Raw genomic sequence first — 16,756 nt, 5'->3', positions numbered from 1 at the left:
GAGGCCCCAGGCCGCTGAGTCCGCCTGGGGCCCCTTCTCTGCGACCTGCCACCGCAGACCTCTACCTGCCTCCCTGGCCGCCCCTTCGCAGCCCGGGGCCGGGTGTGCCCGGCGGGCACCTGGCCCGCCACCCCCGGGGGACCCCGCCGGCCGCCTCGGGAGCCCGCTCGGCGGGCCCGCGCGCTCCCCGGCTCGGGGACCGGTCCCCCGGGGCGCGGCCGGCCGCCGCCCCCGCCCCCCCGCCCCGGGGGCCGGGCCGGGCTCCCGGGGGGCGGGGACTCGCCCAGTGGCAGCAGCAGCGTCCGGGCCGGCGGCGGGCGCGGGGCGGCTTCCTGCAGGCGGCGCCGGGGCGAGCCGTTGCCCGCTGCAGCCGCCGCCGCCGGGTGGCCGGGTCGCGGTGCCGGGCGCTCGGGCCGCGTCGGTGCCTCCCGGGCGCGCTGCGCGGCCGTCGCTGCTGCCCGCGCTCGTGCCGCCGCCGCCGCCGCCGCCGCCGCCGCTGCCGGTTACGCCAGCCCCGCCGCCGCCCGCTCTGATTCTGCGCATAGGCAGCCCCCAAGCCTGTCATTCTGCAAAAACACAGTTTACTCAACACACCACACACACACTCGCACACACACGCGCGCACTCACACGCGCACACCGGCCCCCGCGCGCACACGCACGGAGGGCGCGAGCGAGCAGACGCGCACAACCGGCGAGCCAAGTTCCGCAGCCTGGCATGGCTTCTGGGGACCTTTACGAGGTACGGGGCCGCGGGGGCGCGGGCGGCCCTCGCCGCGGGCGGCGGGCGGCGGGCGGGCGGCGGGGCCCGGGCCGGGGCCGGGGCCGGGCGCGAGCCGGAGTTGCCGAGCCCGCGGCGGCGGCGGCGGCGGCGGCCGGAGGGCGGCGGGGGCCGGGCGCGCCTCCTCCCGCCCGCCGCCCGCCCGCCCTCCCGCGGCGCCCGCGCCCGCTCCCTCTTTCTCTTTCTCTCGCACACTCTCTCTTACTCCATCTACTTTGCGGCCTTGGAGGGGAAGGAGGAAGCCGGGCGGAGCCGGGGCGGGGGAGGTAGCGGTCCCGGGGAGGTGTTTCTCGCCCGACGAGCCGCCCCGAGTGCAGAAAGTACAGGTAAAAGTCGGCGCCGGACGTGCCGGGGACGCGGGGGGCCGCGCGGCCGGCGGGGGGCTGCGGGGCGGCGGGGCGCGGCCCGGGCTGGGCCGGGGGCGCGGGAGACGGGGGCGGGCGGGGGGAGCCGAGCCCAGCCCCGGCGGAGCGGGGTCCCGGGGGGCTGCGGAGGGGGCGGCTGGGTGGGCTTTCGGGGGACACCCGCCAGACCGCTCCCCGGGGCCACGAGGCCCCACCCTCCTGCCCCCACCTGCTGCCCCCGTCACCGGCTCGGAAGCCCTCCCGGCCGGGGCGTGGGGGCGGTCTTTGCGCGTGTCGTGGCTCCCTGGGGGCGAGAGGGGGCGCTGCAGAGGGCCCTCGGTGGAAGGAAGAGAACATGGAAGCCAGAGGTGGGTGGTAACACGTTGCTAGAGGACAAGGGATGTGAGCCCTGCTCTTGGGCCTCTGCGTCTCCCTCGGTGGATACCTGTCTCCAGGTCCACACAGGTAATGGCCAGCATTGGATACTTTGAAAGCGTCTCCAAGTGGTCAAGGAAGACGTTAATTTGGCGTCTTTGAAACAATGGAGAAATAGCTATGGCCCCTGGAGCTAGGTTTTGGCTAGCTCTGGATACGACTCTTCCTGCTTCTGGATTCTCGACGAGTGGACAGAACTAGAAACAGTCCCCACTCCTTGAGGAGAATGCCCCCAAAGAGGTGTTGGCCCCCAAGAGGAGGTTCAGGATAAGGAAGCTAAGAGACCAGCCATCTTTAACCAGAAGGCCTGCTGATCCTTCGAGAAACTAGCTTCAGTGGTCAGCCTGGACCTGGACTCTCTGAAAATGAATGCGTTAACACTAGCTCTGGTTATTAAGGCTTTGGGCTAAATTGAGGTGAATACCCTGAAAGGGTGGAAGTAGCCTTCTGGGTAGGAGACTGTAGGGGTGATTCACCCACAAGAGACTGTAGGGTGATTCACCCACAATGAGCTTTATTTTTTTGGGCCCTCTGGGCATCTGAAGCTTTTTCAGATGGTGCATTTGCTGGCTGATGTGAGAGAAGAAGGATGGAGAACAGGCAGGTTCGCATCTCAGCTCCCTGGTCAACCAGGGTTTTTTGGATGATTCTGGACTTGGTGAGGCCCAGATATGGACCGCTAGTCAGCGCCTCAGGTGGGGCCAGTGGATAATCTTGGCACGCCTTGAAAGAATGATGCAAGTTGACCTCTTCTCTACCCTACTGCCTTGTTCATCCCTCTACTAATAAGGAAAATGAAGTTGGGTAGGAACCTGGTGAAGAACTTTGGCAGATTGTGGCCAACGCGTCACCCACGCACTTTGATCTGTTTCAAGATGGTGGAACAATTTCTGAAACCAAAAGTTGAAGTACAGTAAAATGGAAGATTTGATTGAGCTTCCCAAAATATAACCAGCATTATGAAGACGTTGGCCAAAAGTGGATATTGTTCAGGGGCAAAGCTCCTCTCATTGGGAGCATGCATTTTTCTACTCATTGATACTGAGTCATCTTAGAGCTGCTGACCTTGTCTGGGTCAAAAGTTGCATCATGAAGGCGTTGAGAGGGCATATTAGGGAGTTGTCAGTATTTCTCCATTTAAAGTTTGGAACTTATAGAACCTTCTGGGGATAATTTCTTGTTTAATGTTCATCTGAAACTGCCCTCCTTAACATTGGTAATTATAGTTGCCAGATGAGTCTATTAAGAGGGGAGTTTTTATACTGGCCTTGGAACTATCTTAGCACATCAAGAGTTCTTACTGAAGTTCAATAAACAGGACAATAATAATAATTACTTCTGTGTTGGAGGTAATGGTACTAGATGTAAAATAGTTTTCCCATGGCTGATTATTCGCATAGTCATTACTAAAAGGGGTAACTTGTGTTACGAGAATATAACCAAAGTCAACATTTTTATAGCCTGTGTCTACATTACACAACATATACTGAGGAATTTAATTTGTTGTCCAAATTTAACTTTAAAAACAAGTGCTAAACTGCACCTTAGCATATATATTCCTAACTGTAAAATTGTTGTGTGTGTAAAAAAATAGGATGTTGATTTAAGGACAGATCTTGGAATATCCAGTACATTGATTGACCTTGAAAGAAAAATAAAGAAGAAAACTCATCTCATTCTCAATTATGGCATTGTGTTAACTAAATATTACACTCAAGCACATATAAAATGGCCTCTTGTAACCTCTAACCAAGAAACCACATTTTGAGTGGGCTGAGAACTAATAGCAATTTGTAATTGATGTGTTTCACCTGTGCGTCTACTGACATTATTCTTGAGCTTTCATGGCGAAGATGTGATTTGAATTGTAGAGATTCTTCGTCTTCTCTTTGGTATTTCAGACATTAAATTGTAAAGAGTAAACCTTCCGCCAATAGCATTTTTTAGGAATAAGTGCTGATTTTAAAGATCCCAGGGGCTGGCTGCTGTGGCCAAGTGATTAAGTTTGTGCACTCTGCTTTGGTGGCCCGGGGTTTTGCTTGTTCGGATCCTGGGCGCGGACAAGCCACCACTCATCAGGCCATGCTGAGGCGGTGTCCCACATGCCACAACCAGAAGGACTTACAGCTAGAATATACAACTGTGTACTGGGGGGCTTTGGGGAGAAGAAGAAGAAAAGAGGAAAAAGAAGATTGGCAAGATGTTAACTCAGGTGTCAAGCTTTAAAAAAAAAAAAGAAAAAAGATCCTAGAAAATGAAAACTTTTTTTGTGTAATGGTACTCTTCAGTCACAATGAAGAAATATGGGATCAAGCTCAGTTGCCAAAATTTTGGATCTTGATAGATTGTTTTGCTTTGTTTGTCCTATAGCAGAGATCTCATCGTCTGGTGTGGTATAGCCATCACCTATAGGAAGCCGATCGTAAATATTGGTTGGTCTTTTCAGAGTCAGGTATCTGGATACAAAATGATCTTCCTTATCCAGATGCTGTGGTCTGCATTCTGCTAAACGTGAGGTCATAAAGTGGCAGTCTGTCAGCCATGTCTGGGCTATGTATTTTGCCTTGCCTCGAGAGTAGATCAGAAAAATGGATTTGAGTACCTTTAGATGGAGCATGTGATCTCTAGTTTGTTGTTGTCCCCGTGCTCCCTGTGACCATGCACTCATTCTGCTTCACTCATATTTATGCAGCTCCAGTTGGCATTAGAGTTTGCAACCTCAGGATTGCAGTCAATCATTCTCTAAGATGTTTGGGTATCAGGAAGACATAATCGGTAGAATAAGGAGTCCAGTTCTCTCGTCCATCTCTGTGTCCCTAACTCCTTGCCCATTCAAATACTTGTTGACTGAATCAGTGAAGGGAATACCAAATTAAGTACATTAGTCCCCCTCATCCGCGGGGGATATGTTCCAAGACCTCTAATGGATGCCTGAAACCGCGGATAGCACTGGACTCCATACATACTATGTTTTTTTCCTATATGTACGTACCTCTGGTAAAGTTTAATTTATAAATTAGGTACCATAGGAGATTAACAACAATAATTAATAATGAAATCGAGCAGTTATAACAATATACTGTAATAAAAGTTACTGTAGATCTTAGCAACCTCAGCATGCGATTTTTTTCCTTTCCTTATCGAGTGGAGAACTTTCACGTTTTCACTTAAAGGAAGCACTTCATGGCTTCTCTTTGGCATATCCGAATTGCCAGCATCACCACTCTTGCGCTTTGGGGCCGTTATTATGTAAAATAAGGATTCCTTGAGCACAAGCACTTGGGTACCGTGACAGTCGGTCTGATAACCCAGATGACTACTGAGAGATTAAAGCTCAGGTAGCGTATAGAGCGTGGATACACTGGACAAAGGGATGATTCACGCCCCAGCTAGGATGGATTGGGAGGGTGCAAGATTTCATCACACATCTCAGAACGATGTGCAATTTAAAACCAATGATTGTTTATTTCTAGAATTTTCCATTTACCTCAGTTGACCGCGGGTAACCCAAACGGCGGAAAGTGAAACCACGGATAAGGGGACTGTTGTACCCATAAACAACCTTGGGTGACCTTTGTTATCCTTGTGTTGAGTGTTACCCTCTGTTCTCTTTTCTTCCCTGGCTCATGGTCTCTTGGTGGTGGTAACACCATGGGTAGGGGTGACTCTCTGGAAGGAAGTGTGGCTGAGTCCCTTTCCAGAGAACTGGCCTGTTATTCGTTGGAAAGATTGAATGTCACCCATGTGGCTTTCCCTGTGGCTGTTGGGTGGTATTTCAAACCCCTTCCCTTGTGATTAGCTGACATTGTGGAGGAGGGCTCCACTTCGTTGGCGAAAATGTTCAGAGAGAGTGCTGTATGTCTGTAGAGAATGTCAGTAGTGGCCAAGTTGAAATTTATTGAGATGGACTTGACAGCATAGTTCCTTATGTGATTGTCAACATTCTATTTATTTATACTTCCCAAAGTTCTATCTCAAAAGGTTGAAATGTGCTATATGTCTTTTTTGGGGATTGATAAACAGGCAGGCATCCATATCTATGTAATGTGTACATGTGTGTTTATATATATATATATATATATATATATATATATATTTCTAATATAAACTACTGCTTTCATTCCAAGTAAAATAAATAACAATAGGATAATTTTAGTTTTGTTGAAAGAAATTTACTTTAATTAAAAACTCTGCTACGCTGATAAACACAGGCATTTCTGCTATAGCACTATATATCCACCGTGCGTTCTGCAGAATCATGCACTAAAAGTACAGGGCTTATGGGAAAAACAAGACTGATTCAGACCGCTGAAAACCTGTGGAACTTTGTAACCAGAAACAAAAACAAAAACAAAAACAAATCTAATAAAAGCACAGCTCAGTTAAATCTCTACCAGGCTGTTGTTTGCCTTTAACAGGTCAGTCCATCCTTTACATCCTTCAAATTGGGCCTGTGCTTCCTTCTTCTCTCTGTAGCTTGCAGAGGGCATTTGCTTCTAATAGAGACCACTGTCATCAAGATTAAATCTGGGGGCTGGCCTGGTGGTGTAGTGGTTAAGTTTTTGGGCTTTGCTTTGGCAGCCTGGGGTTTGCAGTTTCGGATCCCAGGCATGGACCTGTATACCGCTCATCAGGCCATGCTGTGGCAGTGTCTCACATACAAAAAAAAAAAAAAATAGAGGAAGATTGCCACAGATGTTAACAATCATCTTCAACACAGCAACAGTCTTCCTCAAGCAAAAAGAGGAAGACTGGCAGCAGATGTTAGCTCAGGGCCAATCTTTCTCACCAAGAAAACAAACGAAAATAATTATGACTGGCCCAAGGTGTTGCCCTCTTCATTCATCCATATAGGGAGAAATTCTTTCGTAGCTTCATCTGTGACTTGCAGCTTCATCGGGCAGGTTAGCAGAGTGGAAAGCATAGTGTTCTCGAAGCCGCCATCAGCCGCTATTCATGTTAAAAGAAGGTGCTTGAGTGTGTATTCAGTTCTGTTCTAAGGTCTTCATATATCAAGTCTCCCTCTTTCCTTAGAGCGGGCTTGCCTATGATTGCTTCCAAATATTAGCAAACTAGGAAGAATGAAATAAGAATCTACACAACTTAGTTGTTGCGCTGACATCATTCCCCTGTTTACCAATTGTGTCTGAACTAATTGCTGTTAAAGAAACACGTGTAGAGGCAGAACAGATGGTTACCGATATAACTTCTTGAATCTCGGTACCAGTATTTGAAGAGGCAGATATGGTCAAAGAAAATACATCGGTTGAGTTGAATTGATTCCTTGGCTCGTAGTAGGCTCCTGATGGATATTGAATGGGTGTATGATTCTCCCACCTTTTGAAAGTTATTTTAAATTATTCCCCGTGGGTAGATGTGAGCTTATTTTCAACTAGACTTTCATGTCAAGTCATTCCTCACTGTGTAAGATCATTTCTTTGGGGGCTTAAACTGTCCTTGAAGGGAGTCGATGTAGCTCCTTGCACCCTGACTGATTGCTAAGGAATGGTTCAGGCATGGTCATTATCAAAGATCCTAAGTATTGGAGACATACGTTTAGATTCCAAAGATGAGTCCCTCTGCATCTCTTGGATGGTGAAGAGAGGTATAGATGTGGCCGAATTCATGCCACCATCATTCATTTGTTCATTTCACATTAATAGAACACCAAATATATGCCAGCTACCGGAGAAATGAGATTGTGCTTTCAATGAACCTACGGTCTAGTGGGAGATAGAGTTAAGAAAATGATTTATAGTGCAATGGAAAAGTGTTAGGACAAGGGAACGTGGGGTTCTCTAGGAGCAGGGGGAGATCCAGCCTTGGGGGAATGGGAAAAGGCCTCCAGAGGAGGTGGTGGCTATTGAGGAGTTTAAATTAGGTGATGAGCATAATCATATTTGCAGGACTTATTGGGAATATTTATCTTTTCTCTTTTTGAAAGCAATTTGTGTATTTTTGCATCTTTAAAAAATGTAAGCATAAAGAGAAAAATAAAAAGTATAATACCCAAGAAAACTATTATTATGCACTTAGCACACACTTGATGTTCAATAAATACTAATGTGATACCTGCATTAATTAAAATGTCAGCTTCTTGAAGTAGATAGAAATGTAAGAGTGAAATTGTTTTCTGTATATATTTATGTAATTAAAAAAACCAGATTGGAATGTAGGGTACATACTGTTTTAAAACTCATTTTATTTTCACATATATATGATATAAAATATGATTCTATATCATGATTTTGAATGACAGGTTAACTTTCTTTGAATAGCTGCACCATTTTGTCTATAGCTAATCCCCTCTTGTTGGACATCTAGAGTATTTCCATTTGTAAACCATTATAAATATTGCTGTTATTAATCTCCATGAACATAATTATTTGTATGCATATCTTATTGTTTTCCTCAGGATAAATTCTGAGAGGTGACATTACTAGGTTGAAGAATGTGAACATTTTTAACACTATTGATATATAACCTCAGATTGTCCTTCAGAAAAGGACAGTGGGTTAGATTGGAGGAAGACTAGTTAATGTGAGCAGTTCATATGCTGTTTCAGTGATTGAAACAAGCAATATTGGTGGCTTGAACTAAGGGAGTGGTAGAAGAGACAAAGAGAAATGCATGGAATTGAAATATTTAAAAAGAATCAGCACATATTTGGTGCATAAGTCAGGCTTATGTTTGTATATAATATAAAATATACAATAACAGTGACTTAAGGTTTATTTTCTTAGATGAAATAAGCTTGGAGTCAGGCAGTTCAAGGTTGGTATGATACTCTGTGAAGTTCTCAGGGTATCAGGCTCCTTCTGTCTCTTTCATCTTCAGCTGTAGCTTCTGTCCTCAAGGTCACTGCTTGGTCCAAGGTGGCCATGGAGCTCTAGCCATCTTTTTCATAAGAGGATGGAGGAAACAGGAAGGAGGCAAGGGCAAAATTTAGGTCATCCTTTATAAACAGCTTACTGGAAGTGCCATACAATCCTGTTTTCATCTCGTTGGCCTGAACATAATTATGTGGTCACACTTAGCTGCAAAGGAGGCTGGAAAATGTGCTTTTTCAGCTGTAGTAACCACTCCTCTCTTCAATAGAACTTGATTGTCAGTATGTAGAGAATGAAGGAAAGCCACGAGTTGAGGAACAACTTCTTGATTTCTGTTTTGGTCCAGTAGATGGGTGGTGGAACCACTCGTGGAGATAGTGAACCCAGGAGGAAGCAGGGATTGAAGGAAGTGGGCTGTGGAAAGGACAATGAGTTCAGAGTATGTGTGGGACAGTCAGGCCTAGATATACATAGCAGTAGGTCATATGAGCCTGAAACTCAAAAGCAGTATCTGGCATGGAGGTAGAGATTGGGAATCATTAGTATCTAGATTATAATTAAAGCCAAAGGATAGTGGGTAAACATGAGGCGGGTGCACTGCTGGAGTACCGGAGAAAATGGACATTTAAGGGATGGAAGAAGAGAAAGAAGATCAGATTTATGAGGAGTAGCAAGAGAGGCAGAAGGAAAAACAAGAGGCTTCGCTGTTATAGAAGGCAATGGAAAATGGCATTTCAAGAAAAAAGACATGGTCAACAGTGTCCTTTGGATTAAATAACCAGGAAGTCATTGGTAACCTTAGGGAGCATCTGTTCCAAAGAGTGTGTTGGTGGGTGGGGAATGGCTTCATTGCAGTGTGATGATGAGTGAGAAGTGTTGGGAATGTGGATGTAGAGACATCTTGTATGGGCAGCACTTTTAAGAATCTCCTAGATAGTGAGGAGAGAGGGAACGTGATATCCAGGGATGAAGTGGGAGAATGGATCAGCCATCTCCATTCCCCTAGTTCTGGACATGCTTTGCTTTTTTGGATGACTTGGATAACAAAAGATTGTGGTGTAGACTTTGGGTTATTGGACTTACATTCTTAGAAGAAGTGAATTTCCGTAAACCCTATAAACCCATCTCCTGCTGACCTATGACTGTTGAGTCCAATTAATTTTAGCTGGAGAAAAAAAAAGAGCATGTATAATGTAGGCATACAGAATCTTTCTAAATAAACTTTGGTCAAGGAAAAGATCTTGCTGAGTGGAGGACAGGGAGATAAAGTTCTTTATTAAGGGTTTGTCAGATCACGATGGTGCTATTGATAAGTGAATGTGATGGTATTTTTTGTGTCCACTTGGCTCCCTCCAGTCCCCAGTTATTCCATCAAACACTGATCTAGGTGTTGCTGTGAGGGTATTTTGTAGATGTGATTAAAGTCCATAGTGAGTTGATTTTAAGTAAGGGAGATTATTCTAGATAATCATGGTGGGCCTGATTCAGCCGGTTGAAAGGCCTTAAGGTTAGAACTGAGGCTTCCCCAAAGAAGAAGAAATTCCATCTGTAGACGGCAGCTTCAGTTGGAAGAGTTCCAGCTTCCCCTTCCTAATGACCTGTCCTGTGGACTTTGGACTTGCCTAGCCAGCCCCACAACCATGTAAGCCAGTTCCTTGCAATAAATCTTGTAATGTATGGTGGTTCTGCTTCTCTGGTTGAACTCTGAAGCAGTCAGGGTTCTAGTTCACACTCCGCCATAATAACAGTGTGCCATTAGGTAGGTCTTTTAGTCTTCTTAAACCTTGGTGGCCTCTGCTGTAAGATGAGATCTCTTCTATTTTTGAAATTTCTCCTGCTGATTTGAGTCTGTTACTTCTTCAGATAAACACCTCCCTTGTTAGTAGCTGTCGTCACCTTGTTTGTATGCATGTGTCAAGAGGGGCAAGCCCAGAGCTCCAAGAACCCCGCCAGGCCTTGGTGTTCTGTCACACTGCTGTTGTTCCATGGAGCTGTGCTTGGATGGCCAGCAGAGGTGGTGCTGGACCTCCAGAGGAGGCCTCTTCTGGGTCTGAAATTCACCCCTGCCTTGAGTCAGCCTCCTGCTCTGGTAGTTGAGTGAATGATGGGGCTTGTAGAATAGCTCCTCTCAGTCCTGATCCACCTCCTCTTGTCCCTTCTTCCAGCTGATTGTCTCCCTCTGACAGTGCCCCTTAGACTTAGCCGGTGGATAGAAGCCGCTACTTCCGAAGGTCGCATCACTCCAGGGAAAAGGCCGTCAGTTGACCAGCCCTTAAAAAGCAATAGGTTCCTGAGAAGCCTTGGAGGGCCATTGGTTTGTCATTTTATGTCCCATTTTTTCTTATTATAAAGGGCACTGCTCCTAAATTATTCCCTCAACTCCAGTCGCCCCAACTCTCCTAGAATCTCCTGGGGGTGACCCATCACCATGTGGCTTCATAAATGACTTAAAGAAGGATCAGCAGAAACTTGAGAAACATCTGTGGGACTTTGGCTCTGGGCCACACACTGCCATGCCAGGAATTCCCCTGCCGAGGGGCCACCACCTTATTCTCAGATTCTTGATCGGGGAATTTTCCTCTTTGGTTTTCATTGCCTTGTCTTCTAGTCCATTGTTTTAAAAATCATGTCTCAAGGGGTCTGCTAACAAACCATGGATATTATGCAAATACTGGATTTGAATTTTATTTAGAAATAGTCATTTAATAATCCATCAATCAAATATTGACTGTCTGTTGACTCCGTGCCTGGAACTTTGTGAGGTGCTAGGGCTGCAGCCTTGAAGGTCTTTTCAATTGTTGTTCAGAATGTGATCATCGCAAAACCTAAGACCCAGATCCGGTTGTAGACCACATTTTTAACACATTGGAGTGTTCAGTACATTAAAGAGGGCAGACAGGTCAACTGTTTTTTGTGAGCAGACCTCAGAATACAGCTTTTCCCGCCATCTCTGGACATATATTTGAACTTGTGGTCAATGCACTGTTTTAGCAGTGTTGTAGGTCTGCAGTGTTCCTGGGAAATTCAGGCCTCTTCATAGCTCTCCACATAAAACTGTACAAACAAATATTCTTTACAACACAGTGCACCCCATTCAATGAAATACCACTCAGTGAGGTGTGAGATACCTCAGTGAAACACCAAGGGTCAGATGGTGGTGGTCGGTGAATGGTCTAGATGTGGTGTGACCATCAGCGTGTGATAACAATTGAAAGTGTAGCACTTTTTCTCCTTATGTTGTATAAAAGGTACTGTTGGGATGATTGAGAGTTCCAGATCCTTTTTCCCTGACTTTTAAATTTGAGAGAAGGAATGTGAGCACTTGTTTTATGTACAGGTTCAGCCACAAAACAGACATGTCCTTCGTCTCTTCTTTCAGACTCCAGGATCGGTTAGAGTGTAGTGTACCCTGATATTGCAAGACAAGATAATCCAAGCCAAACTGATACTGCTACAGCCACTTTTCATAGCAAATCAAAGACTGTTTTCTTATTTACAAGCAGACCAAATGCAGAAATAAATTGCTGAGGCTGTTAATTGGATGACAGCTAACATCCTAGGACCTCATTTAAAAATTTTTCTATTAATCAAAATAGGCTTTATTGTGCTCATGAGTTAACTCACTGATGAGAAGCTGTCATAAGTTAAACTTACAAAAGACATCTATGCTAAGAGATTTTACATATTTAGTTTTCTGGGGCCATTTTGATTGGGAAAAGGGTTACATTGCTGAGCCCCAGCATTTTCTGTTAGACTCTAAGCTCTCTGAGGGCAGGACCATGTCTGTATTAGTCATGATGTATTCCCAACTCTTTGGCACTTTGCTGGACACATAGTAGCTTTTCAGTAAATACTTGTTGAATGAATGATTGAAAACGTTTGAACTGATGCTTCTAGGCCACCTTGGCCTTCTCTTGAGTGAGCTTCCTTTTCTGCTTCCTGTGCGGTGGTGTTCTCTCCCTTTTCTAAGAAGATTCCATCAGATTGTCCTCGAAATTCATGTTTCCATTTTGCCTTCCCCCAGATCTCGTGTAGCTTTGTTAGGTAACAAAAGTCCCTTAAAGCGAATTGAAACATTCAAGCCATTGTCCCTCGTTATGAGTGACGACTCAGTTGAGAGTAGCCATTCTCTGTCGAGGCCTGCATGTGACAGAACCCCTTTCACGCCGACACGCACAAAGACCGCCCTATAGTTTGCAGCTGCCGCTGCCATTTGCAGCTCTGCCTCTTTTCTCTACTCTTGCCTCAGTGGGTTGGCCCTGTTTGATACACACCATCCTTTTTGGGTTGGGCTGCCTGGAACCAGACTCTGAAATGGAGAGTTGTATCCAGAGGGTCTCCTGAAGAATGCGCTTCGGAGATACACCTGTAGGGAAGTGAGGAAGGCAAGACTAGACCAATGGTGAGGCTGACTTGCAGTAAGATTACAACCGAGGTCTCAGCTGATCCTATGGAAGGCTCTTGAGCTGGGATGGCCCTTCAGAAATGTCCCAAATTGAGGCCAGGGAACTGGGCCATCATATCCTTGCATCAGCCAGTCATTGCTGGTAGGCTGCCCCATGGGAGGGAGTGTATTCTTGGGCAGGGAAGTTCCCTGTGGCAGAGGACAGTTCCCTTTGAGGGGCACATCTGTGAGCAGCAGAGATATTCCTAGAAGCAGAGGGGATGGGCACATCCACCCTGAAAAGGAGACCTGGGTGGAGCATCACATCATCCACTAATGGATGCTCTGGATCCTCCAGAATACACGTCTGTCACCTTGGTTGTATTTTAGATTATTGGTGGCTCCATTGAAGACGTCGTTGGTCACTTGCCAGCTTCATGGGGCAGCCTGGTCTTGAGTCCTCACAGACGGGCGTGTGTTAGGATGGTGGTGTGATTCCCTCGTTTCCCCATGCAGCAGGCACACATGTCCACAGGGGGGCCAGTATTTTGGAGGCTGTCATTTCTGTTGGGTCTGTGCCTCTTATTCTTGAAATGTGGTTTTCTCGGTCATTCTCCCACTCTTCAGTCACCTTTGTGTCCTCATCTGTTGCTGCCTCTTCCTCAAACTTTGGAGCTTCTCAGGGTTTTGTCCAGGGTTCTTCTGTTCTCTCATTGTGCTAGGGTAACTGTGTGGATGATTTCCAAGTCTCTGACGCTTGCCTGGACTTTTCTTCCGAGCTCCAGAGCTGTCCATCTAATTCCACTTGGACTCTTCAAACTCAAAATATTCGAAGTTGAACTTACTATCTTCCTGTGTAAAACTTGCTTTTCCTTCTGGGTTCCTAGCCTCACTAGGACCTCCATCCACCTGTTCCTTAGCCAGAAGCATGGCCTCTTTCATTTTGCCCAGATACCATGTATGTTCTTTTGAGTCAGCATCCTGCCTGTTTCTTGAATCTGCCCTTTTCCCTTCTTAATCACTCTCATCACTTCAATTCAGGAGACAAACTCCCACTGCTTGGGTCGCTCCAAAACCTCTTAGCTGATACCTCTGCATCTAGTCCAGTTTTTCTCCATACTCTCCTCACAGGCTTTTTCTAAAATCCCCATTTTATCACGTCTCTCTCCTGGTGAACTACCTCTAAGTAATGCATAAGCTCTTTGTGATTTGATGCCTTCTTGCCTCCTACTGTGTCTCCATTTACAATAGATAGCCTCTCCAGAGAGATCTGCTCTTGGTTTCTGGAACGTTCCATGTACTCTCCTTTAATCACACCCTTCCAGATGACTGGGGTGCTCTCCATCACCAGCCCTGCCCCATTTTTGCTCGCTTAATTCCTGCTCATTCTTTATGTCTCAGCTTAGATGGAGCTCTTGGGAAAACTTCCCTGACTCATCAAAGATTTTCTTTGGGCTCCTGTGGAACCTGATTCTTCTCTCATTATAGCCCTCGCTTTAATGTGTTGTAATTTATCATCTTGTTTTCGAAGTCTCCCCCTGGCTGGTAAGTTTTGTGAGGGCAGGGATTCTCTGTCTTGGCCCGTCTTGAGCACTAGCACAGCGCAAAACTCAAATCTGTGTAATGAGGGAATTAATATACTTGTCTTTTATTTACACGGAAGTTGAAATTGTCTCAGGTATTTCTACAATCTATTTTGTATGAAGCTTGAAGGCATTTTCAATCTTTCAGTTTTCCTAAGGGCATATAACTCCTTAGTCTCTTTTCTTTGTCTTTATTGACCAATCAATCAGTGGATATTGGTTTCTCATAAGCAAAATTCACCGACAGCTTTTGGCTTTGCGTGGTTAATAAAGCTAAGGCAGTCAAAGGAATGCTGAATCTTGGAGTTGGATGGGAGTTTTGAAGTCATCTGCTTAGTCTTCCACTAACATCTCCGACAAGATCAAAAGCGAGGGCCTCTTTTACTCTCTTGAAGGAGACAAATGCTTGAGATGCTAAAACTGGCTACTTGCCTTCACTAAAATCTGAGTGTGTCATACGTGAGACAGAGACAATATCTTCCTGCGCTGTTCTAGAGAGTCGCCTTGAAAATCTTGATGTCATTATTGCTTGCTTATGCAAGACTTAGTAACAGAGGCCAGTGAGGCTCAGCACAGCCTTGAGTCTTGTTTAATTCTCTTGTTGAAGAAGAATGGCGTTAGGATCTGCCTCACCGGCTGAAGTCACAGGCCTTGACATTATGGGGAGCACTTGATATCTAAACTTTTCCTGGAAATCCAAACTCATTTATGAACTGTTGGAAGTCAGATCAAGTATGGAACCCAAAGCACCCATTGCAGTAAAAAGTGAAGGGGCAAAATTCTAGCGTGTTGATAGTTGCATTGCTGTATTTGCTTGTCTGTGTTGCCACCTAAAACCACATTCACTTTGATGAATACGCTACACATGGAGACCCGGGAAACAGACTTTGGTAAGGGTCTTGTCGTTAATAGAAAGAGAAAGGGAACCACCCAATGGCTGCCTTTGGGATGGAAGAACATACATACCCTCTTCAAACCATAGACCTAATTTTCTCTCTGAATTGATGTATGTTTTGGTACCACGTAGAAGGTCCTAGATTGTTTTCTCACCTTGCTTCTCAAACATGGCAGAGTTGGAAGAGTCTTTGATATCTTGAGGGATTTTTATGTTTTATTACTCCCCACCCCTACCCTTGTGTGGCTCTGTCTACGGTATTGTCTTTTTGGGAAGCTCATGCAAACCCCATTTGCTTTTGACTTAATGAGTTGCTGTATATCTTTTGAAGAAGTCTAACCTCTGATCCTAGTTGATGCATAGAGAGGTTATTGAAGTATGACTTCCTATGATTCTTGTATAAAGTAATCTTAATAATAATGGCAAAAACAGTAATAAAAGCAGTTAATGGGTGTTTACTGTGTGGCAGACGCTGTCTAAATTCTTCACTTAGTCATTCCTATGGGATGGCTCCTAGTATTACCCCAGATTGTGATTCGGAAGCCGGGGCTCACAGTCACCAGATGGTACAACCGAGATTTAAACCGGGTCATCTGAAGTACCACTACTCATCTTGTGCTAAATTGTAAAATGCCCATGGGTTCCCTTCTGACTTCCCTCCTTTTGTTACTCGGTGTACTTGTACCGTAGGCTCTCTCTTGGACCTGTGCTTTACGCGGAATCTCGGGGATAGGTCAGTGACTGTTGCACAAGAACAAGAAAAGGAACAAGAAAATATTCCTGCTTCTCCATGCTTATAGCACGAAAACACAATTGTGTATGTCGTGTATCGTTCAAGAGAGGGGTGACCCAGGCCAGCCTGCGTGTTAGCATGTGAAGGAGTTCCTGTGAGATGAGTTCATCAGGCCGGGCAATCTTCCGTTTGAGTCTGTCTGAGTAGATGTTTGTCACGTTGCTTTCAGCCATGTCGCTTCAGAGAAAGTGATGGCTCTGCCCACCTGGTAATTACGATGGAGAACCAGTTTCAGTGGTGTTGGTGTTGGTTGGCCTTGACTCAGGCTTTAGCATTGAGAAGAGTGGTTTTGAGGGCGTTTGGTAACGTTTCTTGGTCAGTCTCATTTCATCCTTTCAGCATCCTTAGGAGCCTCGGTGTATTTTCCCATATGCTCTTTATTTATTTTGGTTGGCATGGTGTCTGCATCCCTTCATGGTTGAAACTGGCGGGATAGTGTTTTGAAACTCTTTCTTCAGTACCATGTACTGTACTTAGAGTTTGGTGTCTGGTGGACAGTGTACATATGGGTTTGTGCTTAAAACAGCCAGGCTTCCCATGGGTGAGGCAAATAATCCCACATGCCAGCCAATGGGTCTGCACACTTGGCTTTAAAAAAGTTAGCATCCATATTGCTAATCTTTACTAAAATTAAGATAGTATGTTCAAATAAGCAGAACCATTCATACCAATACTTAAAGCAATAGAAAGAAATAGGAGATATAGGAAACTA

The 16,756-nt window shown here is 45.8% G+C and overlaps 1 protein-coding gene across 1 annotated transcript in view; it reads left to right on the top strand.

The window, feature by feature from the left end:
• Positions 1–316: 316 nt before the first annotated feature.
• CDYL2 (chromodomain Y like 2) overlaps positions 317–16,756 on the top strand; it is a 156,704-nt gene continuing 140,264 nt past the window's right edge. The window contains exon 1 of the mRNA XM_023637366.2: positions 317–741. Coding sequence (XP_023493134.1) covers positions 718–741 — 24 coding nt within the window. The 5' untranslated portion in view covers positions 317–717. The remainder of the gene's footprint in view (positions 742–16,756) is intronic.

Source organism: Equus caballus, chromosome 3, assembly GCF_041296265.1.
Source record: "Equus caballus isolate H_3958 breed thoroughbred chromosome 3, TB-T2T, whole genome shotgun sequence".
Classification (NCBI taxonomy): domain Eukaryota; kingdom Metazoa; phylum Chordata; class Mammalia; order Perissodactyla; family Equidae; genus Equus; species Equus caballus.
The sequence above is the reverse complement of the archived record's forward strand: the minus strand, read 5'-3'. Positions and strand labels throughout refer to the sequence as shown.